Source organism: Rattus norvegicus, chromosome 7 (genome assembly GCF_021556685.1).
Source record: "Rattus norvegicus strain SHRSP/BbbUtx chromosome 7, alternate assembly SHRSP_T2T, whole genome shotgun sequence".
Lineage (NCBI taxonomy): Eukaryota > Metazoa > Chordata > Mammalia > Rodentia > Muridae > Rattus > Rattus norvegicus.
In genome coordinates, this window is record NC_141540.1 from 27,620,695 (window position 1) to 27,648,532 (window position 27,838).

Sequence of the window (27,838 nt, forward strand, 5' to 3'; positions counted from 1 at the left end):
CTGGTATAAGATATTGCCATATACAAACTGACAAGGGGGCCCAGAGGGTAAGGCCCCTTTTGATCCCTGGGACTCACATGTGGGGAAGAGAGAACCGAGTCTGTAAGTTGTTCTCTAACCTCCACATGAACGTTTGCTTTCTTGTACATATCCACTCACCTACCCACCCACCCACACGAATAAACATAATGTAAAAAGTAGGCTGTGGAGAAGGTGGTGTGGTTTTTAGTGACCATTCTAAGCACTGCGCCTGTCCGTGTAGGGATGGAAAGGCAAAAGAGAGAAGAAGAAAACCTGCACAAATCCCAACATCATCATTTATGAAGTGGAAGCAGGGAAACTTCACATAGGGTACCAGAGCTTCAGAATCGAAACCCAATTACTCCTGGGCCACAGCACCGTCTGGTCCAATCCTATATTTAAAAATGTAGTCGTGTTATGTGGATTCATGCTTCCCTACTTGACGACATGCCATTAGGACCGAAAAGCAAGAGTCTGGAGAACCTTGGAGTTCAGAACGCACCCCTAGCACGTGTATCAGTTTTAGTCTCCTAGCAACAGCGGGTCGATTACTCGGCACTCGATTGGATCCACACCCACCTGAGCTGCAGAGCTCTGGGTGGAGCGTCTCTAAGCCCGCCCACTCCCCCGCGGCTCTGCCGTACACGCACAGAGAGGGGGCGGTGCGTACCTACGGAAGGGAGGGTCGGAGCGCAAGCAGTGGGCAGGTTGCACGTACGCAGAATGGCTGGGAAGCCGGAAGCGGGCCCCGAGTGGCTGAGAAGCCGGAAACGCGCCCCCGAGGGTGCGGCCCTGAGAAGGCGGCGGGCCTGACCGGGCGGGGCCAGGCGGGAAATGTTTGGGGAGCTGTAAACTGGGCGCGGGGTCCTGGGAGGCAAGTGCGTCTGGGCCGACTTCTGGCCCGATGAAGAGCCAGGCGACTGGGCCAGTGCTCCCCAGCGCGGGCCTCAGGTGGGCGACGCGGCTGGGCGGGCTAGGGCGGCCGGGGCAGGGAAAGGCCACGGCTGATCGCTTTTCTCTTCTTCTAGGTCAGCCAGTCTTGCTGCCAGCGCTTCTGGGAAAACAGCCCCGGGCGCCGCCCAGCATGCCCGGCATTCGGCGCCGAGCGCAGCCGCCGGCCCTCGTAGACGTCGGGCGATGCGGGGAGGCGCGGCCACCGGCGGGATGTGGTAGCACGTGACACCGGCCCCTGTGCGCTCCTATCAGACGCCGGCCCCTGCCCTGGACGCGCAGGTGAGGAGGGCAGGTGGGGAGGGCCGTGGGAGCCGGGCGGACACCCTCGGAGAGGGCGTCTTTGTTTGGGTGCCTTCGGGGCACGCGTGTGACCTGTAAATGGGTTTGAGCACCTGAACCCAATAGAAATATCCAGAGTACTAGTTGATTCCTGGTGTGATTGTTCCGAATAGCCACACATTGTTAGCTGCTTGGCACCTCTTTATCTGTCGTTGAGTTATTTTAGCTTTTGCTATTTTAATTTGGTCTGTTATCTTCGACCTTCACCTTTGGGTTTGCGGGTTACAATAGCCAGGGATGGTGGAGTGCGGAGATGAAGTTATTAAATTGTGCGAGTCTCGTGAATTAGAAGGTCCTGTGCTAGCACAGCACAGCAACAAACCAAAGACCGAGTAGTGTTTATTTAGCTGGTATTTTCTCCAAAAGCTTCTAAAAAGGCTGCCAATAGAATGGGGGGAAAACATATTGATTGAAATTATTGGAGCTGGTCGATGCATTTTTCAAAGTGACCATATTTCTGTTAGTTTCTTAAATGTCATTTCCAGAAAAAAAGTGTGAGGTCTGCAGCCAACAAATGATTTTGTAGGTCGGTTAGAAACATAAAAACAGTTACGAATGATTTGTGGACGACACAGTGGCAAGTCAGAACTCAGTATCCTTACTTTAGGCCTTAGGGCTTCATATGAGATAGGTAGAATGGAATTGCCTTGTTGAATGGAAAGGCCCTTTGGGAATCACAATGTACATTCCTTCCTGGTGTCTTCTGTCTTTGAGTGCTTGTTACCTTTGGTTTGTGGCTGTTGAGGACATCACATTGTGCGGACTCTTATCAAAGCAGAAATCTGCTGAGCCTCCGTCACTAAAGTCTGGTTTGAGCTGGTTTGAGAAAATCCAGGATTTCACCCTCCTCCTCCTTCTCCTCCTCCTCCTCCTCCTTCCTCCTTCCTCCTTCCTCCTCCTTCTTCCTTCCTCCTCCTCCTCCTCTTCCTCCTCCTTCCTCCTTCCTCCTCCTCTTCTTCCTCCTCCTCTTCCTCTTCCTCCTCTTCCTCCCCCTCCTTCTCTTCTTCCTCCTGTCTTCTTCCTTCTTCCTCCTCCTCTTCCTCTTCCTCCTCTTCCTCCCCTCCTTCTCTTCTTCCTCCTGTCTTCTTCCTTCTTCCTCCTTCCTCCTTCCTCTTCTTCCTCCTCCTTCCTCCTCCTCCCCCCCCCCTTCTTCTTCTTCTGATATTATATTTAGACTTTCAGGAGCTTTCAGAATGGGAGGTGAAGCCATACACTTTACTCTGCTGTAATAAATTACTGTAATCTGTGTGTTGTAGGCCTTGTGGTTCTGGTGATGGTTGTGTTTTAGGTATTGTTGCAGGTGAAAAAATTTAGAGAAGTCTGTTTTAAACTAGCTGTAGCCTAGAAACTTTGCTAGTTAAAAGTACCAGTGGCTTCTTTAGGCTCTGAGTTCCCATTCTTCTGTGAGAAATGAAACTAAATCCTTTTTTTTTTTTTTTTTTGAGCTGAGGACCGAACCCAGGCCTTGTGCTTGCTAGGCAAGCGCTCTACTGAGCTAAATCTCCCTTCTGTGAGAAATGACATACTTTTGTTGATCTATGGTCCTTCAGATAGTGTACCTCATTTGCCACGTGGTTCCAGCTGTCTTTCTGGGTGATAAGTGGGCATGTCTTTAACATTTTTTGGATGTAGTTGATATCCAAAAGCTAGTTTTATGATTACCATATAGATAGAGTGTAACTCTAGAGGTCTGTCCATGTAGGATTTTATACCCCACAGTATTAGCCAGGTTCTAATGTAAATAGAACTGTGAAAAAAAGCAAAACCAATTTTTATTTAAACAGGTAGTCAAGTTTCATACAATCAGTTTGACTTTTTTTTTAAAGATTTATTCATTTATTATATATAAGTACACTGTAGCTGTCTTCAAATACACCAGAAGAGAGCATCGAATCTCTTTACAGATGGTTGTGAGCCACCATGTGGTTGCTGGGAATTGAACTCAGGACCTCTGGAAGAGCAGTCGGGGCTCTTAACCGCTGAGCCATCTCTCCAGTCCCAAAACCAATTTTGTTTGTAGTTTGTTACTAGGTTAGGAGATTGGGAATCTTAAATTAGGTCTGAGTTCAAAACTCAGCTGTACCTCTGAATAGTTATGTGATTTTTATGTGGTTTTTTTTTTTTTTTACCTTAAAATCTAGGCTTTTTTTTTATCATTAACATGGGACTGAGGACTAAGGTACCAACCAGTCCAGGGCTGGGGAAGTGGCCCAGTGAATAAAAGCAGCTGTGTAGGGAGGCTGACAATTCCAGCCAATTCGGCCCATGGAACTCACATCAAAAACTGTAAGTCAAGCAGTCCTCAGGGAGATGGGAGTCAGACACAGAAGATCCAGGAGTTGGCAATCACAGCAACAAGAGAGACCCTGCCTCAATAACATGCAAGTTGAGAACTACTCCTGACCCCATAAACAGCCACAGCCCTTTTAACACGTATACAAGTATGTTAATTAAAAAGATAACAAAGTGGATTAGCTAACACTGCTGTCGATGTGACAGGATCCATGACAAGAAGCAACCTGAAGGAAGATGGTTTAATTTGATTTGCTGCTCTAGGGGATGCAGTCCAGTATGGTGAGGGAGGTAGTCACTTTGCAGCCTGTAATCTGGAAGCAAAGAGAAATATGAGGATGGGCTTGCTTCCTCACTTTTACCTAATGCAGGATCCTACCCCATTGAAGGTGGGTGTAAAAACCCTCATAGCCACACCCAGAAGTGTGTGGCCATGTGATTCTAAGTCCACTGTGGTTAACAGTGAAGATTTACCATCAAACAACCTCAAAGTGTGAAGTTAAGGAGAGGCAGGAGTAAACCACTTGCCTGTTGTTTCTTAGCTACCTGGGCTCACAGGAAGAATATGCTGCAGGAAATGGAGAGAAAGGATGGGAGGTCATTGAAGGTCTCCTTTAACCTCCTTTAAGAAGTCTAGCTTCTGTAAATGATAATATGACAGTCTCTAAATTCTGATTAAAACCTAGTATATTGGCATATATTTAAATTTTTATTTTTAATTTTGTGTTTGTGTCTATGCCTATGCACTGTGTGCATGGCCCTCTGTGGCCATAGGAGGGTGTGGAACTCCAGAGTACAGGAGGTTTCTGAAGCCCCCGATGACTCCTGGGAACTGAACATGGTTACTGGGGACTGAATTCACGTCCTCTGGAAAATAGCAAGGGCTCTACCCACGAGCCGTCTTCCCAGCTCTGTGTATTTTCTTTTGAGGCAAGATCTTGCTCTGCAGTGTAGACAGATCTTGAGTCTACCAGGCAGCCCACAGTAGTCTTGGAACTTCGTCAGTTCTCTTGACTCAGCCTCCCTGTTTCCATGCCACCACACCTAGCTAAAACAAATGCCTTCGATAACAGCCACCAATAATGCCGTTTCATAGCAGCATTCCCCGTGTGGTGCGGTTAGTGACAGTGCAGGATGGACTGTACAGAAAAGGCAACTCTCCTTTGCAGGGTGGCCGATGCCCCTCCTTCTATTGAACTACTTTATGATTTGAGACCTATGTTATGTCTTCGACACTTAAATCCTCTACCTTACTTTGCAGGATTAGTGTGAAAATTCAAAATTGTTTTAGTAGAGTTCTAGCAAAGCCTGTATGATGAACCTCAGTGTGTGAGGGTAGTAAGATTATTGCTTAATACGGTATGGCTACAGATTTTAAGGAAATACTGATTCTTAGGGAGAGCATGGTGTGTCTTTCCATCTGAATGGGTCTTAGGATTATTTTTAACTCACTGTAGAAAGGGTTAGTAAAACTATTCCAGTACTTTAAAGAAAGTGCCCAGAAACTACTGGTTTGAGCTGATAAGCCAAATGGAGACAGTGATTACAATGAGATTGATTTCCTACCAGAAACAGAGTAAGCCACCTTGGCTATTGCTGGAGAGCGAAGACTTGTGTTGGGTTTGGAACAAGGCAGATTGAATCCACCCGCGTGTGGTGTGCAGCATTGTTTCTTTTCTTTTCTTTTTTTTTTTTTCTTTTTTTTTTTTTTTCAGAGCTGGGGACCGAACCCAGGGCCTTGCGCTTGCTAGGCAAGCGCTCTACCGCTGAGCTAAATCTCCAACCCCTGGTGTACAGCATTGTTATGCGTTAGCTAACCTTGAATCACAGTTCCTTGTTCTGGTTTCACTGACATATGTATAAAGAGAGTTGCTCAGGTCCTATTGCCTCTCCCTAGATTCTTGGCTCCTCTAACATGTGGACTCAATGGCTGTCTATGTTTTTTCCTAGGATGAATGACATGAACTTGAGCCCAGTGGGGATGGAGCAGCTGTCTTCATCCTCTGTGAGCAATGCCCTGCCAGTCTCAGGAAGTCACCTGGGTCTGGCTGCCTCTCCCTCTCACAGTGCCATCCCTGCCCCAGGTGAGTGGGAGGGGCATTGTGTTCAGTTCTGAATGTGTTCAGGGTAGTACAGGGAAACTAGTGCGTGGCCTCTGCGAAGGACTGTATCCTGCTGGACAGGGAGGAGTGGCTTTTTTCTGGTGCTCTCCTTTGGGTTAGTCTCTCTCATCCAGAGCTGAAACTGACTTGGCTTTTTATCGGGGCGCCTCACACTCTTCTGGTTGACACTTTGACATCATGTCCTTAATTAATAGAAGAAGATCGGTTGTTCCAACGCGTTGAAATCGGGCTTGTTTTCTTTTAGATTGGAAACTGAGCACCTGTAAAAATGTACAAGGCCTGGCTTTGTGGGAAAGTAGTGCCAGGGATGGGGGACTTCTGTGGAACTTCCTGTGAGCATGCGTGTCCTCAGACACACAGGAGGGGCCTTGCTCTTCTAGCCCATGCCTTGATACACAAACTCCTGTTGTTGTTGTTGTGAGGTTGTTTTGTTTGAGAACTGGTCTTACATACACCCTGGGTTGGCCCCAGTCTTAATATAACCATGATGGCCTTGTGTCTTGATCCCCCTGGCTCCGCCTACCAAGTGCTGGGATTACAGGCCTGTGCCACTACTCCTGGTTCTGAAGACCCTGTACTGTCCCAGTTTTTCTTTTCCTATTAAAATGAGCAAGGATATGTAGCATTGTAATGTGGTATTGGACTTTATGTATAATATTTTAAATAATATGGAAGAGGTGTTTGATTCCTCATAGAAAATTATGTCCTGAATTAATAAGATTTAGCAGCCAAGTTATATTAATTGAAATTAGCATCTCTTAAGTGTCAACAAAAGAAATTTTAAAAAATTAAAGTTTATTTATGTGACTTGTGCATGTGTCTTGTCTGATTCTTGTTGAGAACATGGTGCTTCCTTATACACTGATACCTGAAGCAGCAGGCCCAGGGTCACTGTCTGTACCACATGTGTGCCTGGTACCCACAGAAGCCAGAATAGGGGTCAGATGCCCTGGAACCCAAGCTGCAGATGGTTGTGACCGACGTACCATGCGGGTGCTAAGGTTCTGACCTTGGGTCCTCCTGTAGGTGAGCAAATGCTCTCAGCTGCTTAGCCATCTGTCCAGCCCCACAAAACAAAACAAAAAAGCCCTAAGAGAGCATAGTGGAATATGCCGTAATCTCGTTGTTTTCAAATATAGGCAGGAAGATCAGTTGAGGGCCAACCTTTGACTTGGAACTGTCTTTGAAACTTGTTAACCCGTCTGTTTATCCCTTAACTATTCCTTTTAGGAAACAGTCTTACAAAGAAGAAAACGTTTATATTAAACAATATTCCCTCTGGCCAAAATATGCAGATTAGCACTGAGAAAGTTGGATGGTTAGGCACAGGAAAAGTCATTTAAGCATTTTGCAGATGAGTACAATCCGGGGTGGATGTAGTCTGAGGTCAGACGTTTTTATTGTGACATACAGTGCGTAGAGAAAAGGGCTGAAAATACGCACATACAGATCTACGTTTACCTTTAATCTGGACAGATCCCAGGTACAGACAGACCTGGTTTCTGTTTGTCACGTTTTTAGACAGGATTTCACTATGTTGCCTAGGCTCAAATTCAAAATACTTCTGCCTCCGCCTCCCTGGTCCTGGGGTTACATGTGAGTGTTGTAAAAGTGAGATGTGCAGTCATAAAAGTAAGAACACAGAGCTGTACAGAAAGTCATCACTGCAAGAGATCATACTGGGAATGGGTTTCGTTTTTGATAACTTTATTTTAAAGATTCATTTTTTATTTTATCTACTTGTAAGTCTATGCCCATGAGGGCAGGTGCCTTGCAGAGGTGAGTCCTGGAGCTGGAGTTGCACTGATAAGGTTGTTGGCAGTTGGCTAATTCTGGTCCTCTGGTGGAGCAGCGCGTTCTCGTAGCCACTGAGCCATCTCTCCAGACCGTTCGGTTGTTTTTAATGCTTTTTTTTTTTTTTCCTTTTAGCTGTTACTGAAACTACAGTGTTAATTGTTTGGATATTTAGGAGAACACAATTGGATGACTAGCGTAGCACTTTAAAAATACCTGATGTGTACACTTGCACACTGGTCTAATGTGAGGGCCAGGTTTGTTCATGCACATCTGTGATCCCAGCATTTTAGAAGATTGTAGTGGAGGTGAGCTGATAGACCCTTTCTGAGAAGTGATTTGGGGACTAGGACTGTTGGTGTGCTTGTTACAGATATTGCCCAATAATATCTTGGGTTATAAAGTGCTACCAGGGTGAGATTTTTGTTTTTGTTTCTGTAAGTTCTAAGAGTTTTTCTCAGTTGGTTTTAGGTACCAATCTTTTAATTTAAGATTTTTTTTTTTTAGGACTTCCAGTGGCAATTCCAAACCTCGGTCCCTCCCTGAGCTCTCTGCCTTCTGCCTTGTCTCTGATGCTCCCCATGGGCATTGGAGATCGAGGAGTAATGTGTGGGTTACCTGAAAGAAACTATACCCTACCTCCACCACCTTACCCTCACCTAGAGAGCAGTTACTTCAGAACCATTCTACCTGGTAAGTTTTATAGTTACTTGTTTGGTGGGGGCGGGGAGGGGGATGACCAACTTTTGATCAGTGTTGGGAGATTAGAGTTGACATCTTTTTTCTCTCATATTTGGATAGCAAACCCTGGGTTTGTCATTTGTATCTTTGCTTAGAATATGTATACAGTTCAGTATTAAAGAAGCAACTTGAATCTTGTTAGCACAGTTTTAGTTTTTCTAACTGTTCTAATTTTTTTGAAGTGGTGGCATGTAGAAAGGCATTTACCACTGAGCTGTGGCTGATGCCCTTTTTATTTTGAGACTGGACAACTAACACCCTGTATATGAAAATGACCCTGCTCCCAGTCTATGCTTTCCACCTGCAAAGTGCTGGAGTACAGCATGAGGGGGTTTGTTGCTGGTTTGAGACAGGGTCTGTCTTATGTGTAGCCCTGGAATCTGCTATAAAGACAAGGCTAGCCTCAAAATTTGAGTCCTTCTTTCTGGCTCTGCCTCCTCCGTATCAAAATTATAGATGAGCCCCAGCATGCCTGGCTTATGTTACCATTTTTTTCCTCACATCTGTATACGTATATGGTGTGCATGCGTGTGTATGAGGGCACAGGTATCCTTTGATGCATGTGCATATGGAAGCTAGAGGTTAATGTCAGTTGTCTTTCTCAGTTATTTTCTACCTAAATATTGAAGCAGGGTCTCTCACCGAACTCAGAACTTGCTGATTCAATAGCCGGTGTAGCTCACCAGCTCACATCAGTGGTCTGTGGGATTACAGGGGGCCACCATGTACGCAACATGGGACTTACATGTGGGTGTTGGGGATCCAAACTCAGACCCTTTGGCTTACGTGGCAGTGCTTCACCTGAGCCAGCTTCAGTTCCCTGTGGTACGATGTTAATCAGTCTTTTTACAAAGCGAACTATGATCACTGAATTTTGGTTCACTGTTTTTAATTCTGTACTTTAACAGTTACCTCTCTGGCTTAAAGTTTATTGACTTTTATTCTGTTATAAATGTATTATATATACACTTTTTAGAAAATTTAGCAAGCGGGGAGAAAGGGAAGCCACATCTGTCTTTCTGGTACACTTTTATCTCAGCGCACAGGTTGCAGGTGTTTCGTGATTAAGATTGATTTCTCTGCAGTTGGGTGCCTTTGTACTTAGTATTTCTCCTACTACTGGGTGATTTTTCATAACCACTTCCTCTCCTTTTTTTGAAATAGGCTATATTGTTCTGGCTGCCCTAAGGACTCACTATGTAGACCAGGCTGGCTTTGAACTCACAGAGACTTGCCTGCCCCTGCCAAGTCCTGGGATTAAAGGGGTGTGCCACTGAGCCCAACACCTATGATGGTCTCTTTAAATAGCATACCCCTGTAATTCCAATGTGTGGGAGGCTGAAGCAGGGAGACCAGGAATTCAGAGTAGCCTTTGTCTCCAAAAATGAATAAATAAAAACCTCCTGATTAGATATTTGATGGTTTATTCTACCAGTGGCCAGCTTGATTTTTCCAGACTTTATTGATGTTCTTATGGGTGTCTTCTCTGTGTATACAAAATGCACTCAGGCATTTAGGGAAGGTTGCTGTAAATGGATGTTTAACGCAAGACAGTATGGTCATTGTTGAGGTTCATAAATACACTGTGTTTTAGTATATTCTTTCCCACTAACAGTTCTGCAGGTCAGGTCCCACATCCTTGGAAGCACAACTTTGCATTTGAGATGTAGTTTTACAGTAAGACTTTTATCGAGGCCCTGGGTCTGATCCCAACCTGCTCCTGTCCCCCTCCCCCCAAAAAAGTTGCTATAAAATATGCTTATTTTGAATAATTTAATGTGTTTTGATAGTTTTATAACAAGTTCTTAAATTTATTGTTTATTTACATATATTATAGAGCAGATTTTGGCATCTTAGGACCAAAGCATTGCAGTCACATAGCTGTGAGAGGTCGGTTTCATGTAGGTCATTCTTAATGGGCATCAGATCGGCTTCATGTGCTTAGGATTTGAGTTCTATAGAGAAGCTCAGAATGGTATATGTGCTACTTGTACAGTCATTGGTTAAAGAAGTAGTAGGCTGTTAACTTAGTGGTATTAGTAAAGAAATGGTTCCTAACACTTGACATTTATGTTTAACAATGTGCTAAATATCTCTGATGTCTCTTCTTTTCTCAGGCATTTTATCTTATTTAGCTGACAGACCACCTCCTCAGTATATCCACCCCAACTCTATAAATGTTGATGGAAATACAGCATTATCTATCACCAACAACCCTTCGGCACTAGATCCCTATCAGGCCAATGGAAATGTTGGATTAGAACTAGGCATTGTTTCAATAGACTCTCGCTCTGTAAACACTCATGGTGCCCAAAGTCTTCATCCTAATGATGGCCACGAAGTAGCATTGGACACAACAATCACTATGGAGAATGTCTCTAGGGTTACCAGCCCAATCTCCACAGACGGAATGGCAGAGGAACTTACAATGGATGGAGTTACAGGAGAACATCCCCAGATCCCAAATGGCTCCAGAAGTCATGAACCCCTCTCTGTGGATTCTGTGAGCAACAACCTTACAGCTGACACTGTAGGACATGGTGGTGTGATACCCATTCATGGGAATGGTCTGGAGCTTCCAGTGGTCATGGAGACAGACCACATTGCAAACCGGGTCAATGGGATATCTGACAGCGTCCTCAGTGATTCCATCCACACCGTGGCCATGAGCACCAACTCTGTAAGCGTGGCACTTTCTACCTCACACAACCTCGCCTCCCTAGAATCTGTTTCCCTCCAGGAAGTTGGCCTTAGCCTAGAGCCTGTGGCTGTCTCTTCCATCACCCAGGAAGTTGCCATGGGGACAGGTCATGTAGATGTATCCTCAGACAGCTTGTCTTTTGTACCATCTTCACTGCAAATGGAAGACTCCAATTCAAACAAGGAAAACATGGCAACCTTGTTTACAATTTGTAAGTGTGCTTCACTGTTCTCTTCTGGAAACACTTTTTGTGTATTTTAAGATTGCACGTGTTTGAAGGTTTTCTCTGCATGCATGTGCATCTGTCATGTGCATGCCTAATGCCTGCAGAAGCTAGGGCAGTGCTGGGCTCCCTGGAACTGGAGTTACAGGGAGATGGTGAGCCAACGTGCTGGTTCTGGGAATCAAACCTGGGTGCTCTGTAAGAGGAACAAGTGCTATTAATTGCTGAGCCATTTCTCTGGACCCCAAATGTTGGTCTTAAAATACCATTGTCCTAACCAGTGTTTGTCATAGTCAGATTCTGGTTAATGGAGTGTAGAAAGGAATTTCGTTTTGGAATTCTCTTTGCCCTCAAACTGTCCTTTTATTAATATGGTGCCATTTCCTCAAGTCAAATAATAAGGTGTCATTCCTCGTTCTTACAGTGATGCCCTGGAGTAGACAGACAATATGACTATATTGTCTACATTTTTCCATTTAATAGTCAGGGCGTTTTCCCAGACAGAGCATTACAGGTGTAAAACTTAACATAGATAATCTTGGTGATATACATTGCGCTTTCTCAGCATATGCCAGCAGGAAAGAGTTGCTAGATACTGTTATAACTGGGAAAATGTAGGTTGACGTGCAGTGATTGTCTTAGAGTGTATGATTACTGTGGTTGGGCATGTAAACGTTCTTTTTTATTAGGCAGTAACAAAAAACATATTTGATTTGTTGGTTTCACTGTGTGCATAATCCATGCAGGAAACTTTCAAATGCTCACTGTGTGCTGTGCTCTGCCAGGGCAGGGGACAAGGCAGTGTACCAAAACAGTACCAGGAGGAACCTGTAGCTTGGCAGCTGTGGTACAGAATAACAGTAAAAGCGTGACATGGGGTCAAGCTCATGGTGCTTAAGGAGCTTGAAGAACAACTAACTGGGTGTGGAAGGGTCAGGGCATATTAGCCACAGAGGGCAGCGGATGTTAGCCTAGGCCTGAAGACAGGCAAGACTGCAGGCAATTGATGGGAAGACAGCCGCTAGCACCCCTAAGTGCCTAGAGTAAAAGTCATAAGTGGTTCAGGTGGCCGTGGTGGGAAGTGGGTCTGAGGGAACAGCCACCTGCGGAGAGAAGCAGGAACTGCACATGCAGGGCTTTTAGGGTGAGTGAGGGTTTTAGAGCAAGGATTGGTGTGGGGTTCTACTGCATGGAGTTGTTAGATTGGCTAGAGGCAATTACTGTAGGAAGATAATGCTGAAATGAAGTGAAAGGCGAGTAGTTCTTTACAGTAGAAATAACTTAAGATGAAGGAGGTAGGACATTATGAAGTCATTAGCGCTGCAGGTGGGTGGGATAAAGGGCTGGTGCTGAGGAGAAAGCTCAGGTTCCTGAATGAGACGCTCATGAATGTGCTGAAAGGAGGGAGCGTGCATTGTCCTTTTGGGAGGGAGGAGTGATGAGTCCATTTTAGACACTGGTTCAGTGTGAAGTGCTCAGTAGAGATAGCTAAAGGAGCCCCGGAAGAGGTTATCTGAAGGTAATAATCATGTCATGGAAATCGGATGCAACTGTCTGGAAAGGGTATAGGAGAACTTCTGTGAGGAGCCCTCTGTAGTCATCTTTTAAGTCTCCAATTAATAAGAAGTGTAATTAATTAGATCCTTACCGATTGCATTTAGTAATTAGCATTTGATAGCAAGTGGTAACTTAGCTTATGACATGTGCTGCCTACAGGGTGCACGCTTTGTGACCGAGCCTACCCCTCAGATTGCCCTGATCATGGACCAGTGACTTTTGTTCCTGATACACCAATAGAGAGCAGAGCAAGACTATCCCTCCCGAAGCAGCTTGTTCTCCGCCAGTCCATTGTGGGGACAGATGTTGGTAAGACTATTGGAAGAAACGACAAATCCCATCCGATCTCCTTTATGGGGTGGAGCTGTGAAAGTATACGTGTGGAATTATTGACTAGTTGGTCAAAAATCTAGTGTCTTCAAATTTTAGTAAAATTGTGTTAGGGAATGGTTGACTTCTCTGATGGTGAGAACAGTAAAGCCTGTGAAAGCTTACGTGGGACGCCTCTCTTGAGAATCAGAATTGAATAGAAGCACAAATCCTGGCCTGTGTCTTTGACAGCCTCTGTTCTCAAGCATCCATTCTCAAATACCAAGCCACCATGCTTCTCCATGTTTACGTGTTTTCTAGTAAAATGTGGAAATTTACCTCTGGAAATCCCGTGGTACAGAAGATAGGCAGACTTTTAAAAAATGTACTTGTATAGCATTTTTCTTTTGAGGAAATCCCAGTTATCAGGGCTAACCCATATCTGAATTTAACAGCTTCTCAGTTACTGTGGCAGTCCTCTGAAAATGCAAAATTAGACTTATTATTTTCAGCTACAGCTTGGGCATGAATCTTGAAAGCACTAAACAGCTTAGATAATAGTCATGCATATATTAAGTGTAAGAGATTTTAGAATCTTGATTTATTTTATATAGGCTACTATTTTTTGATAAAATGTTTTCTGGTTTCTTATTCTAAAATAATGTGTTTGGAAGGAAGTAGGTTTTGTGTGTATACAGCAGGAATTTGATTTTTGTTTCTGTATTTCAATTTAGTGTGTGTGTGTGTGTGTGTGTGTGTGTGTGTGTGTGTGTGTGTGTGTGTACAGGTACAGGCATGCCATGATACACAGGCCTGCCATGTGAAGTTCAAAGAACACCTTTTCAGAAGTGGAGTTCTGTGGGCAGAACTCAGGTCATCAACTCTCATGACGAGTGGCCCTGAGCTGTCCTGTTGCCTACTTTTGTCTGTTACTTTAGGCTAAGACCTACAGGTCTTAGCTGTCTCGGGGTTGTAGACACATCAAGTGAACGTGAGATTCTTTGTCTGGGTTAAGTGCCTGTCTCAATACCCTTATTAGTGGTTTAAATCATTTTGTGTAGTTGGTGTCCTTCCGTTGATAGGCGTGTGGACCGCAGAGACCATTCCCGTGCGGACTTGCTTCGGGCCTCTAATTGGCCAGCAGAGTCACTCCATGGAAGTGGCGGAGTGGACAGACAAGGCCGTTAGCCACGTCTGGAAGGTCAGTGCTGCAGAGACTTTGCCGACTCTTGGCTGCTACTGCTGGTACTGCTGGTTTTTGTAGCCCAAGCTGACTTCAAACTGAGGCCTCCTCCTCAGCATCCTAGAGGTTGGGATTGCGCCATGCCAACACCTGCTAGACATTCTTGGGGCAGTTTTCATTGTTTACAGCATGGCAAGTCAAAACTAGCCAGGACTGGGAATGCATTCGCCTGTCCCTTATTTTATATTACATTTTCTCTTATTTCTGGTGTAAGTTTTACAGTAGATACCAGCTGCTGAACAAATAGGGATAAACTGTTGCACTTTCCATTATATGGATTAGTGCAATGATTCTTTTTTTTTTTTTTTTTTTCCCCGGAGCTGGGGACCGAACCCAGGGCCTTGCGCTTCCTAGGCAAGCACTCTACCACTGAGCTAAATCCCCAACCCATAGTGCAATGATTCTGATCTCTTTAAAAATCTTTATCTTATGTGTTTGGGTATTTTGCCTAAATGTATGTGCAGCACTTGTGTGCAGTGCCTGTGGAGGCCACAAGAGGGTGTCAGAGCCCCTGGAGCTGGAGCTGTAGACAGTGTGAGCTTCCCTGTGGGATCTGGGAAGTGAACCGTGAACATCTGCCCAGAGCTGTGCTCTTGAGCACTGGGCTGTCTCAGCCCCAATCTGAGTCATTTTTTGCATTTTGATTCCCTTTTTTATTAAAAGATTTATGTCTATACACACCAGAAGAGGGTATTAGATCTTATTACACATGGTCGTGAGCCGCCATATGGTTGCTGGGAATTGAACTCAGGACCTCTGGAAGAGCAGTCAGTGCTCTTAACCACTGAGCCATCTCTCTGGCCCCTGGCATTTTGATTTCTTAAGGCTGTTGAGGATATGAACTTTGTTTACAAAATAAAAGTTATTTTTAGTTAACTAAACATTCCTTCATTATTTGGCTTAGGAAACAGTTTTAGAATTAGGTGCAATTATTTCTATAGTTTCCTAATGGGAATATAAGATTTTGACATCAATAGCTGTACCAATAACATATTTATATAGACTCTTAAAGAATGATGGGTGCAGAATTGAAATGGTGAAGTGGTGCATCATAGGGGACTTAAATTTTAGTTATGACTGGAAGATGGGTAGAGGTGGCTCTCTGACTTAGGGCACAGTCATTCCCACTGCACCTATCTGGGAGTTGCGATGAAAGTGGATAGATAGGCAGACGGTAGTTTACCTTTTAGCCAAAGGTACCCAATAGTGCAGTCCCTCTGTACACGGAGCAGCACCTGCAGACCTCTAAAGCTCTCGAGTGTACTTCTGGAAACGAGAAGGGTGGTGACAGCAGTGGAAGGGCACTAGCTAGCACTTACTAGATGAGTGAAGGGAAGGTGGCCAGGTCACTTCACATGTGTTGCCTTTGCTGGCAGATATACCACAATGGCGTCCTAGAATTCTGCATCATTACAACCGATGAGAATGAGTGTAATTGGATGATGTTTGTGCGCAAAGCCAGGTAAGGCCTCTTTTCTAATGGTATCCTACCATTCAGATAGCTGTTCAATAGAAAACTTGGCATAAACTGTGGAAGAGCTGATGGACACATGTTGCCACTGGTACCTCGACGTCCTTAAGCCAGGCCTTCTCAGCATCTTCAATTTAGTAGCAGCTGGCTGGTGGGGACTGCAAAGCGGAATGTGTCTTTCTTTAAATACACATTTTATTTGGCTTCTGGGTCAATGAGGAATGATACAGTCGTCCATGAGTTTACAAGTCAGTGCCTCTTCATGTCTTTTTCAGGCTACTATTTGAGTTCATTTTTGTTAGCTTTCTATTTTCATAGATATATTTGTCATGAAGAATTTTTAAGACTTTATGGACATTGTGACTCAGGCCTAAAACAAGCAGTAACTAAGACTTGGGAGCCTGAGTCAGGGATCTCTGCAAGTTCTGGACTGGTCTGGGCTACATAGCACGTCCGAGGTCAGTCCGAACACAGTTTCAAAATAAGCAGGCACACTGCGTTTTAATTTGTTTTGAGATAGGATCTCATTATGTACTTTAGCCTGGCCTGGAACTCCTGTAATCAGCCCTGTCTTTGCATCTCATGTGCTGAGTGCCCATGCTTTGCTACCTGTTCATTTCGCATCTACTAACAGTCGGATGTTTCAGACTAAAGGAATACCTACTTACGTACTAAAGCAAGATTAGGTTTCTTCACAATCCCTAATAGGGAGGGTACAGAGTGACAGAAACAGTAGGGAAAATAGTTCTGTCTAAGCTGTCATTGGACTCTGCTTACAGAGGGTATGGTATGATGAGCGTATGTCAGAATGACTGTACTTGAGAGACGGGCAGCAGAGCTTATGGATAGGATTGCTGGACTAGAATGTGTAAAGCTTTAGTTTGAACCACAGAACTGAAGAAAAAGTATCCTTAGGCAAGTGCGATACATACTTGGAGCCCTAGCTATGTATTTAGAAGGCTGAAGCAGGAAAATTAATTGAGGCCAGATGTTAGCAACCAGCCCAAGCAACATAATGAGACCCTTCCTCTTACATTTGCTCTGTTGAATGTGATTGTGTAGGAACCGTGAAGAACAGAATTTGGTGGCTTATCCCCATGATGGAAAAATCTATTTCTGTACCTCACAAGACATCCCTCCTGAAAACGAGCTGCTTTTCTATTATAGCCGGGATTATGCTCAACAGATAGGTAAGTCCATGAGACTTGTCATCGTGAGTCTAGGGCAGTCCCACCAGGGACCAGGAAGAGGATTTGATAATGATTTTACAGTGGCAGCTTCATGCAGGCAAGCTGCCAGCTCTGTGTGTGAAGTGACAGAATCGGTTCTTCTTCTCTGGGCTGATGTTGCTGTTTCAAACAAGCTTTCATTGTTGGACTTTGAAGCGGGGCTTGTAAATTCCTGAAACTGTTCTTTGAGCTTCTTGAAAGTTAGCAAAGACCCTTCGGGTGGCTCTACCGTGTTGCGTGTTACAGTTATAGGTCTACTTGAGAGTTTGTGTGCACTACAGAATGTAAATAGTTTCTCCAGGAAAGAAGACCTTATCAATTCTGTTTACCAAGGGTTCTTGTGTGCCCTGGGGCACGATTTTAAATGATAGGAATATGGCACTGGACAGGCATATTAGTTTGACAGTGAGTTAGACAGTTTGGTAGAAGGAGAACTTGTAATCATCAGTTATTAATGTCAAGAATAATTTCAAAATTAAACTAACAGGAGATATTGATTTAATTTCTTAAAGGTGTTCCTGAACACCCCGATGTGCACCTCTGTAACTGTGGCAAGGAGTGCAGTTCCTATTCAGAGTTCAAAGCTCACCTGACCAGCCATATCCACAATCATCTCCCTAGCCAGGGCCACAGCAGCAGCCATGGGCCAAGCCACAGCAAGGAAAGGAAGTGGAAGTGCTCCATGTGCCCCCAGGCCTTTATTTCTCCTTCTAAACTCCACGTTCACTTTATGGGTCATATGGGCATGAAGCCCCACAAGTGTGATTTTTGTAGCAAGGCTTTTAGTGATCCAAGCAACCTACGGACACACCTCAAAATACATACAGGTAAGCTGTGTTGAGTCACTGGCATGCAGTTTTTATAGTTGTAAGAGTTTGGAGCCATAAGGACTTGGCAGAATGAAATTATTGAAAGTAGAGTTGTAATTTATGTTATAGAAGGTATGCAGATAGCCATGGGATGCCATTGGACTGTAAATCTGTGTGGTAGAAACCTAAGGCTCCTAAGGGTGTTGCTTCCAGTTACCAAGGTGTTTCATTTTTAAGGAGCCCTACTGTGCAGTTTTTATATTTGAGCTTCCAGTTTCTAAATTCCATGTCAACCGTCTTTAAAAAATGATTTGTTTGTATTTTATGTGTATGACTCTTTTGCCTATGTGTGTACCACTTGCATCAGTTCTTTGGAGGACAGGAGAGGGCATCCATCCCTGGAATTGAGTTACAGATGGTCATGAGCTGCCACAGGGTGCTGGGAACTCAACTCAGGTCCTCTGTAGGAGTAGCCAGATAAGCAGATGAACTGTTGGCCATCTCTGCAGCCTCTTAGCTCTTCCCCTCACCTCCTCACTCCATACATGCTCCGTCATAACCAGTGAGGTCTTAGCTTTCCTGATTGAATCATTTCCTCTACAGATCACTAGAAGGAAGTTCCATTTCCAGCCTGTTGTTTTAAGACGGGGTAGTTTAAGACCGGGTGTCCTGGAGAAGCTAAACATCCACTGTAGTTTCCTTCCTCCCTTCCTCCCTTCCTCCCTGCCTGCCTCCCTCCCTCCCTCCCTTCTTCCCTGCCTGCCTGCCTCCCTCCCTCCCTCCCTCCCTCCCTCCCTCCCTCCCTCCCTCCCTCCCTCCCTTCCTTCCTTCCTTCCTTCCTTCCTTCCTTCCTTCCTTGTTTTATGTTTTTTTGTTGTTTGTTTTGTATTTTCCCAATTTGTTAGCTCTTGTCCTAGAATTCTCTTAAAATATAATTGGAAGGATTTGATTTCATTTCTGCTTTGTGAGATCATACCATGTTTGTTTTTGTTTTGTTTGTTTGTTTTTTGTTTAAAGAAAGAAAGAGAGAAAGAAAAATACAAATTATTCAATGGAAAGGCCTATGGACCTGTAGATAGATGGTATAGTTGGCGAGTTATCTCTCTTTTGAAGTGAGTCATCACCTCATGCTTGCTGAGGATGACTTTGAACTTCTGACCCTCCTATGTCAACTTCCCAAGTGTTGGGCTCAGAAGCGTGCACTGCTGTTCCTGGCTAATGTGGTGCTGGAATCGAATCCAGGGCTTTAGGTATGCCAGACAAGTACTTTACACTCTAAAATTGCTAATCCCAAGTTCTTTTAAATTTGGTAGGGACTGATATCATAAAATGCCTTTTCCTCAGAGTTGTATGTGTGCTAGCTGTAAGCACGCACTTTCAGCTGAGAGGTCCTAGGAGGGCAGGCTAACTGGCTTTGCTCGATTTAGGTTATAAATGGACTGACTTAAATTGTTTTTAGAGGCAGCATAGGAGAGTGGAGTGCCAGGCAGGAGTCAGTTCTGCTTGATTCTTTCTCGGGTTCTTTCTCCAAACTTGCTTCCTTGTCAGAGAATCTGTTGTTATTTCATTCTCAGTGTGGTGTCCTGGAATGATTTGCAGGTCAGAAGAATTACAGGTGTACTTTGTGTGACAAGTCTTTCACGCAGAAGGCTCACTTGGAATCTCACATGGTCATCCACACGGGTGAGAAGAATCTCAAGTGTGATTACTGTGACAAGCTATTCATGCGGAGACAGGACCTCAAGCAGCATGTGCTCATCCACACACAGTAAGTGTCCTGCACTGAGCATGCCGCTTCCCCGAGCTGAGCCACTGTGTGTGCGTCTCTGAACCTGAGGTGCTGAGTGCTGTCTGCTTCTCCCTTTACAGGCTAGTGTCCAGATAAACCAGCAGTCCTCTGTCAGTCTCGCCCTAACACCCAGGTACTGGGGTAGGGCACGGTAGACAGACCACAGGCTGATATCCTCTGGCTATTAACTTTCTATTATTGTTATAGGGGCCAGAGCTGATGGTTTCTGGCAGTTGACTCCTGATAGCAGCAGGGGATTAGAAAAAGAAACTTAATTACTTGGGCTCTTTAATTCAGGGGCCTCTCATTGTCCAGTTGGAGCTCGTTAACTCTTCCTGAGAAGGAAAAAGAATAAAGAGAAAGTTGTGCATAGACACACACGCACGCACACTCACTCTCAGGTGGGCCTGACCATCAATTTCACTGATTTTACAAGTGCACATGCATGCTTATATACATATATGTATATAAGTACATATGTATGTATGTATGTATGTATGTGCACACCTATAGACGTATAAGCATGTATATACACATATACATGTTTGATGAATGGAACAGAGTCCCATCTTTATCTTTTTTCTCAGCCTTTTTTAGCTTCTTAGACAAAAGTTCTTTATAAAATTACCTCACAGGTAAAATGTTGCACAAAAAGAAGTTACTGAAGGATGTTGATGGTAAGTTCAAAGTGGTATTTCACAAATTCAAAGCAACAGTTTCATGTGGCCTTGTTTTATCTTACTGCATACGTGTGGCCTTCTCCTTTGACTTGACCTAGAATGAATGTTTTTCTTGTTCATAATTTGTCCCATGATTCTTTTCTTTTTGGTACAATTTATGAGAGCTCATTGTATTCCTTATTACGTGACCTTTACTTATTATTCTGTGAGGCAGGGGCCTGTTCTATTCTTGATTCTAACTTCATTATATTTTTTTGGCAAGTTATCTCCTTAAACTTTCTCCCTAAAATTATTTGAATCAAATCAGGAATTCTGTAAAGTCATTAATTCATCTAAACAGCATTATTATACGAAAGTACCTCTTTATATTGATCTGTAGGAAATTTGCAAAGTGTGGTGAAATCCTGGGACGAATTCTCCAAAGTCCGGCCCCTCAGAGTGTACCCATCCCAGCCATGCACGATGGAGGGCCATCTCTAGAAAACTCGCTGGCTTTCTGTAGCCTTTCCTACATGTCTCGTGCCAGTCCTTAGGCTGTACTATGGAAGATTTCATATTTTTATGTTCTTTGCATTCATTTTTATCCATGTTTTTAGAACATTAAGTCTTTAAAATGGCGTCTTGGATGCTTGATGCTCAGTGCTATGCTGGGGATAGAGATAAAGATATTGTCCTGATCTTCAAAGAGCTCCAGACTTGGAAAGTGAATCAGTAAGTCGGGAGCTCCCATGCTGAGCTGCACTGGGTGCCGCAGCTCCATACCAGTGCAGCCCTTCAGCCTGACCTAGCAGTGTACGCCTGTAATCTCATCCACTTGGAGACTGAGTCAGGCAGACTGCGAGTTAGAGGACAGTCAAAACAGAAACGGGGTGCTGGAGAGGTAGCGCAGTGGTTAAGAGCAATGACTGCTCTCACAGAAAGCATGGAAGCTCACAACAGACTATGACTCCAGTTTCAGGGGTTCCAGCCTCTTTAGGCACCAGGCTGGCAAGTGCTGCACAGACATACGTGCAGGCAAAACATTCCACACATAACAAATAAATGCTAAAGGCTTGACGATGGTGGAGCAAGCCTTTAATCCCATCACTTGGGAGGCAGAGATCTCTGTAGGTTCAAGGCCAGCCTGGTCTACAGAGCCAATTTCTAGGACAATCAAGGCTGTACTACACAAAGAAACCCTGGCTTAAAAACAAAACAAACGGGCTGGAGAGATGGCTCAGTGGTTAAGAGCACCCGACTGCTCTTCCAGAGGTCATGAGTTCAATTCCCAGCAACCACATGGTGGCTCACAACCATCTGTAATGGGATCTGATGCCCCCTTCTGGTGTATCTGAAGACAGCTACAGTGTACTTATATATATAATAAATAAAATAAATCTTTAAAAAAAAAATAAAATAAAAATGCTTTCTTAAAAAAAAAAAAAAAACAAACAAGACACAAAGTCTTAAAACCAAAGGGTTGGTAACACAGTAAAATAATAGAGCAGTTATCTGTCCTGAGGCCTGGGGTCTGGTCCCCAGTACAGAAGAAGGGGCACATAAGCCAGCCTTAGGGATCTGGCCACACTCACTCCCTAGTAGTTTGAGCTTAGTCTTAAGATCAGTAGGAATTAAGAAACTAGAAAGGATAAGGAGTTAGAATGCTATTCTAAATAGCAGCAAGGGTGTGAAAATACCATAGGCAGAAACATAGAAGAGAATATGGAACATGTTTCTCTCTGTTAGAACAGAACAGTAGTTTGGAGAGAGTGGTGAGAGGCACACCCTACATCATAAACAATCTCTTTTTTGAGATACGATCTCATTTATCCCTAGTTGGCCTTGAACTCACTATGTAGTTAGGGAGGACCTAATATAATTAGTGCTGTGGTCACAGGCATTTATGCAGTGCTGGGGACCTAGCACAGGCTCTCTACTGAGCATTCCCTATTGAAAGTCTGCCAAGGAAATTAGATTTCATTCTCAGAGTAATGGTGAGCTGTGAACAGATTGGCTCCCCTACCTACTGCCTTCTGGGGCAGTTCTATGCTAAGGATGTGTGTGTGTGGTTAATAGAGAAACAATTTAGCATTTTTTAATTGGATTTTTTTATTTACATTTCAAATGTTACTATTCCCTTTCCCAGTTTCGTGTCCATAAACCCCCTATCCCATCCCCGTCCCCTTCTATAAGGGTGTCCCCCTCCTCAGCCACCCCCACCCCCGATATTCCCCTATACTGGGGGTCCAACCTTGCCAGGATCAGGGGCTTCTCCTTCCATTGGTGCCCAATAAGGCCATCCTCTGCTACATATGCAGTTGGAGCCCAGGGTCAGTCCATGTCTTTGGGTAGTGGTTTAGTCCCTGGGAGCTCTGGTTGGTAGGTATTTTTGTCCTTATGGGGTTGCAAACTCCTTCCACTCTTTTAATCCTTTCTCTAATCCCTTCAATGGGGTACCTGTTCTCAGTTCAATGGTTTGCTGCTAGATTTCACCTCTGTACTTGACATGTTCTGGCTGTGTGTCTCAGGAGAGATCTGTATCCATTTACTGTCTGCATGCACTTCTTAGGTTCATCAACCTTATCTAGTTTTGGTGGCTGTATATATATGGGTCACATGTGGGGCAGGCTCTGAATGGCCGTTCCTTCAGTCTCTGCTCCAAACTTTGCCTCCATATCCGCTCCTATGAATATTTTAGTTCCCCCTTTTAAGAAGGAGTGAAGCATCCGCACTTTGGTCATCCTTCTTGAGCTTCATGTGGTCTGTGGATTATATCTTGGATGATTCAAACTTTTGGGCTAATATCCACTTATCAGTGAGTGCATACCATGTGTGTTTTTCTGTGATTGGGTTACTTCACTCAGGATGATCAATTTAGCATCTTTTAAAAGTTTAGTTTACCAGTAGTAGTTGTATATATGTAGTTGTGCAGACATTTATGGACTTTAAGGAAAGGGGTATCATGTTTGGTGACATACCTACCTCTTTTGTTTAGGATGGTCAGAGGTTAGTTAATTCAAGGGGCATGGGTTGCGGGGGGCTATGGGGGTGGACACCAGGCAGGAGATTGCCTAGGAATGTTTTACTGGATTTGGGCGTAAGACATGGTCTCTCCTGCCATTAGTCATAGCGGTCGTAGGCAGGCGCAGTAGACAGTGTTGTCCTCTGCTGTGAGCAAGTGCTGGGAGACGCGAGTTCACTGTAAACCTTATGTCCTAAAGAATCTCTGAGGCGTCGGGATCTAGAGTAGCTATCAAAGGACTTTTTTCCCTCCTCTTTCTGTTAGAGAGTTTTGTTTAGCCCAGATTGATCTCAACCTCCTCATTAGCTGGGGTCACTGGTGGGCACCACTATATAATCTTTTAAAGACATACTTGTGTGTGTGTGTGTGTGTGTGTGTGTGTGTGTGTGTGTGTGTGTGTGTGTGAGATGCATACATGCTGTGGTGTTCATATGGAGGCAGAAGACAACTTCTGGGTCTGCCCTTCCTTGTGAGTCTCGGGAATTTGTCTGTCTAACTCAGCTTGTCAGGCTTCAGGCAGATGTCTTCCTTGCTAAGCCTTCTTGCTGACCATATAAAGGATCTTTTACAATCAAGTCTTCATTAGTTTCATTAATACTGTGAGGTTTTGGTTAATTAGACCCTGATAATCAAACAGAAGTTGTACAGTGTGAGAGGTGAGGAGGTCTCTGGGGTCATGTAAGTGCTCTCCTCAGTGCAGATGCTCAAACAGGGCTTTCACCAGCAGCAGCCCAGCAGGAAGAAGTAGTCAAGATTACACTGCGAGTTGGGCACTTGGCAGAATGAGCTGCACGTTCCCTGCCTGGGCCTCCAGAGCTGTGAGGAAGTAGCACCGTTTGCTTAGGCCCCCAGCCGCCTGGTGTGAAGGTCGGTGTGAGAGGGGTGTACGTGAGAAAAGAGCTTCAGTTTCTTCTCTTAAGACACTTTTTTTTTTCTTTTTTCTTTTTTCGGAGCTGGGGACCGAACCCAGGGCCTTGTGCCTGCTAGACAAGTGCTCTACCACTGAGCTAAATCCCCAACCCCTGTGAACACAGTATTTTATGATTTGTTTAGGAGGGAGAGTTTTAGTTCTATGCTTGCTTAGTGTGCTTAAAACAGCAGAACTGTCAGCTTCCTTGACCTTGAAAGGTGGGTGTATATTTTGCTTCCAAGTTTATATTTCTCCTGTGTATATCCCTTCTGTCTGTCTGCCTGCCTACCCATCAGTATATACACATACATACATACATATATGTATGTGTATACACACACAGATGTAGAGATTCCTGCTTATGGAAATATAAAACCGAAAGCCACCAGACTGCGAAGAACAGGAGAAACCAGTTGCAGACTGTTTTGTAAATACTGCATATTAATGAAAGGGAACAAACTGCAGGTCCTTGGTCAGCTTGAGTGAACGTGACAGGCTTCACTTTCAGTGTAAGACACCTACACTGGACGGTCCTGTTTGCATAGTACTCTGCAAGGGAAGAGCAGCCTGGTTCTAACAGTTCCTATAAAGGCCTGAGGTAGGCGATTTATGTGACTCCATTGTTGTTTACACCCCAAGCAGATGTTACTCTTATGTTTCTCTTAGAGAACGCCAGATCAAGTGTCCGAAGTGTGATAAACTGTTCCTGAGGACAAACCACTTGAAGAAGCATCTCAACTCTCACGAGGGAAGACGAGACTATGTCTGTGAGAAATGCACAAAGGCTTACCTAACCAAGTACCACCTCACCCGCCACCTGAAGGCCTGCAAGGAGCCCGCCTCCAGCTCCTCCGCCCAGGACGATGAGGACGAGGACGGGGACTCGGGGGAAGACGGTCTCCCAGGCTCCATGACGACAGAGGGCTGCAGGATGAGCAGTGCTGTTTACTCAGCAGATGAGTCTCTCTCCGCACATAAATAAGAGGAAAAAGCAACTGCTTTGGATGGCACATACACTGGGGAAACATAACCAGCCCACTGTAGTGGTTTTATAGGAAATGCTTTCTGATCCCTAACCCGCTGTTAAGAGTGGACTGAGTGGGGGTAGCTAAAGCACTTACAGAGGTCTGCCCAAATGGATTCCTTACGCGGGCCGGGAGACGGGCATGCGTCTGTCTGTCTAAGGAGGGGGTGGCAGTGAAAGGGCCAGCTTTTGATGCCTGTTCTTTATTTACTTGGTAGTTTGGGAGATGCACTTATGCGTGAGTGGAAGTGCCCTTTTATCCAAACAAATGTGATTTATCTCACATTGTTCCATTTCCCCTCAGCCAGCCAACGTGACTTGCCATCCCACTGCTCACTACATATTACGCACTCACTATTGTAAGGTATGCATTTCAGAGAGAATTGTACCACAGCCGTGTTAGGATGACTAATCACAGAGTAATACCTGCCTACCTTCTGGCCATTTGGGAGTTTAGATCCTGCTTCTCAGTCTTAGCAGGGGTTGAGAGGGCAGGTAAAGAAGCAGTCCCAGTCAGAGGACAGTGACTGATAGAGGGAAAGGTCCAGAAACCCACCTTCCATGGAAGCTAAGGTTAGCCACCTAGATATGTGTACATGTACATCTTTGTGGTCTAGCCATGTCTCTGTCTTCAGGAAAGCCTTCAGTCTTTCCTTGAGGACCTAGAATATTAACAGTGTTCAAATAATGCCTGCTGGGTAGTCTCCAGTCAGCTAGCGCACACGGGCTCACCTGACGAGATTGGTTCTTCCGCCTACAGGAGGAGGGGATGCTTTTTTTTTTAAATGTAGGTTTACTTTATGAAAACCATTAAAATGTTGCTAGCTGGAAGCAACAAGTAGTTCCAAATGCATTGGTGGGTTTCAGTTAGGCCTTCCCAGTTGTCTTCCTTGCTGAATCCTCACCAGCCAAGTGTAGAGGATCCCAAGGATCTGGAGGACAGAGAAGGCTTATTAGTCACCCGTGTGAGCAGGCACACCCAGCTTTTGTCAAGAAGCAGACACCCTGAACTTGACGGGATTGATGGAACCTGCCTTCCTGCTCAAGGGCACAACCTTGGCTGACTCTGCTGGGGAGGATTTGCTGCTAATGTATTTATAGAATGAATTTATTTCATTCAAATCTGTATTCCTCTAGGAAGAATTAAAATCGTTTTTAATGAAAGTATGGTGTTTCTCATACTCTTTTGTGGAGGAAGGACTTGAGTGTTAAAAAGAAGGAAGTGTTTTAGTTGTGGCTCTGAGGTCATATCCTAATTGTTTCTGTGTAATGGTTCTCAGAATGCTGCTGGGCTTTCTAGCCTCTCCTCCTGCCCTCTTAGGGTGGGGCTTTACTGTTGCCTTGGAAACCAGCAGTTTCCAGTTGAAGACTAGGTCTACAGTTGAAGGCCAGTGCATGAAACCTCACTTGTCACCATTAGTGTTCCAAGTAATGTCTCCCTTTTCTCAGGAGCACATGCTGGGTTAAGTTCTTTTACTGCCCTGCACAGAGATGCTCCTCAAAATACGTAAGTTAAATACATACTCCAAACTACAAGAGAAGAGGAAGGGCAGAAAGTCCTTGCTATAAGGATGTAGCTTCTACCTTTCAACTCTTGGGTTTAAGCGGCACATTTTCAATTACTCTTCTAAGAGATAAAAACTCTGCCTTGTTGCGGACTGCTGTTGGCTCAGAGGGCACACTGGCAGACAGGATATGGTGAATGTGTGCTCTGGGTCCAGCTCAGAGCTCTCAGCTGGGATTTACTGTGTGAGGACAGTTTGTAACCTTAGCCATTACACAGCCTACTGGGTACAGCTTAATAATACTGAACTTTACACTTGCTTATATTTTTTTTCATGTTAGTACAGATAGATCCTAAGATAACTGGATACATACTGGCCCAGAAGTCCTAGGCTTTGGAAATTAAACAGGAATAATTTCTTCATGGACTACAGCCTAGAAGTATCCACGATGCCTGAGGTGTAGCGTTGCCATGTGCTTTACCCCCAAGTAATACCAAGTATTACACATTAGATTGTACATGCTTTAGTTTTACATCAGAGACAGTGTAGTGGGTTTAAAAACCCACAAGTTGGGCTGGAGAGATGGCTCAGTGGTTAAGAGCACTGACTGCTCTTCCAGAGGTCCTGAGTTCAATTCCCAGCAACCACATGGTGGCTCACAACCATCTGTAAAGAGATCTGATGCCCTCTTCTGGTGTATCTGAAGACAGCTACGGTGTACTTATATATAATAAATGAATAAATCTTTAAAAAAAAAAAAAACCCACAAGTCTATGAGCAGTGCTTTGTGCTAGAGTATCTAGGTTATCTAAACTGTTAACTTGCTCATAAAAACTTTTCCAAGCCCTTCCTGGGGCCCTTGTCATTGCATACTGTTTTGCTACATGCCATTGTATGTACATCATGTTAAAGTCTAGGAACAGGAGTCTGAGGTCCTATCTGAGAAGATAAGGAGCGAAGTGCACCGTAACTCTAGCTCTGTAAAGACAGCTGGACTTTGAGGATCAATAGCTCTGTAAACCTGGTCTGAAAAAACAAGTCATAGGTGTGAGACACAGGATGGAGCCAGGAAATTCAATCTCAAGCTCAAAGCCAATGTAATCACTAAGGGAAAGCACACTAA

General features: G+C 44.4%; 2 protein-coding genes across 12 annotated transcripts in view; both read left to right on the top strand.

Annotated features, from left to right (window-relative positions):
• Rtcb (RNA 2',3'-cyclic phosphate and 5'-OH ligase) overlaps window positions 1-27,838 on the top strand; it is a 208,990-nt gene that overhangs the window by 51,365 nt on the left and 129,787 nt on the right. The gene's annotated exons all lie outside the window — the stretch shown is intronic.
• Prdm4 (PR/SET domain 4) lies at window positions 702-26,374 on the top strand. 11 transcript variants are annotated; one of them, XM_087555586.1, is made up of 12 exons: window positions 702-805; window positions 1,050-1,254; window positions 5,557-5,690; window positions 8,031-8,216; window positions 10,382-11,176; window positions 12,905-13,054; window positions 14,116-14,255; window positions 15,674-15,759; window positions 16,831-16,958; window positions 17,510-17,824; window positions 19,406-19,574; window positions 24,853-26,374. In XM_087555586.1, exons 3-12 carry the CDS (start codon window positions 5,558-5,560, stop codon window positions 25,166-25,168), a joined length of 2,418 nt encoding a protein of 805 aa, XP_087411712.1. In that variant the 5' UTR covers window positions 702-805; window positions 1,050-1,254; window position 5,557; the 3' UTR covers window positions 25,169-26,374.

Bases quoted from the DNA above. Each gene is read 5' to 3' on its own strand.
- Prdm4 (XM_087555586.1), top strand. From the start codon at position 5,558: ATGAATGACATGAACTTGAGCCCAGTGGGGATGGAGCAGCTGTCTTCA. The intron at 5,691-8,030 runs GTGAGTGGGAGG...TTTTTTTTTTAG, and splicing joins CAGTGCCATCCCTGCCCCAG to GACTTCCAGTGGCAATTCCA. The intron at 17,825-19,405 runs GTAAGCTGTGTT...AATGATTTGCAG, and splicing joins ACACCTCAAAATACATACAG to GTCAGAAGAATTACAGGTGT.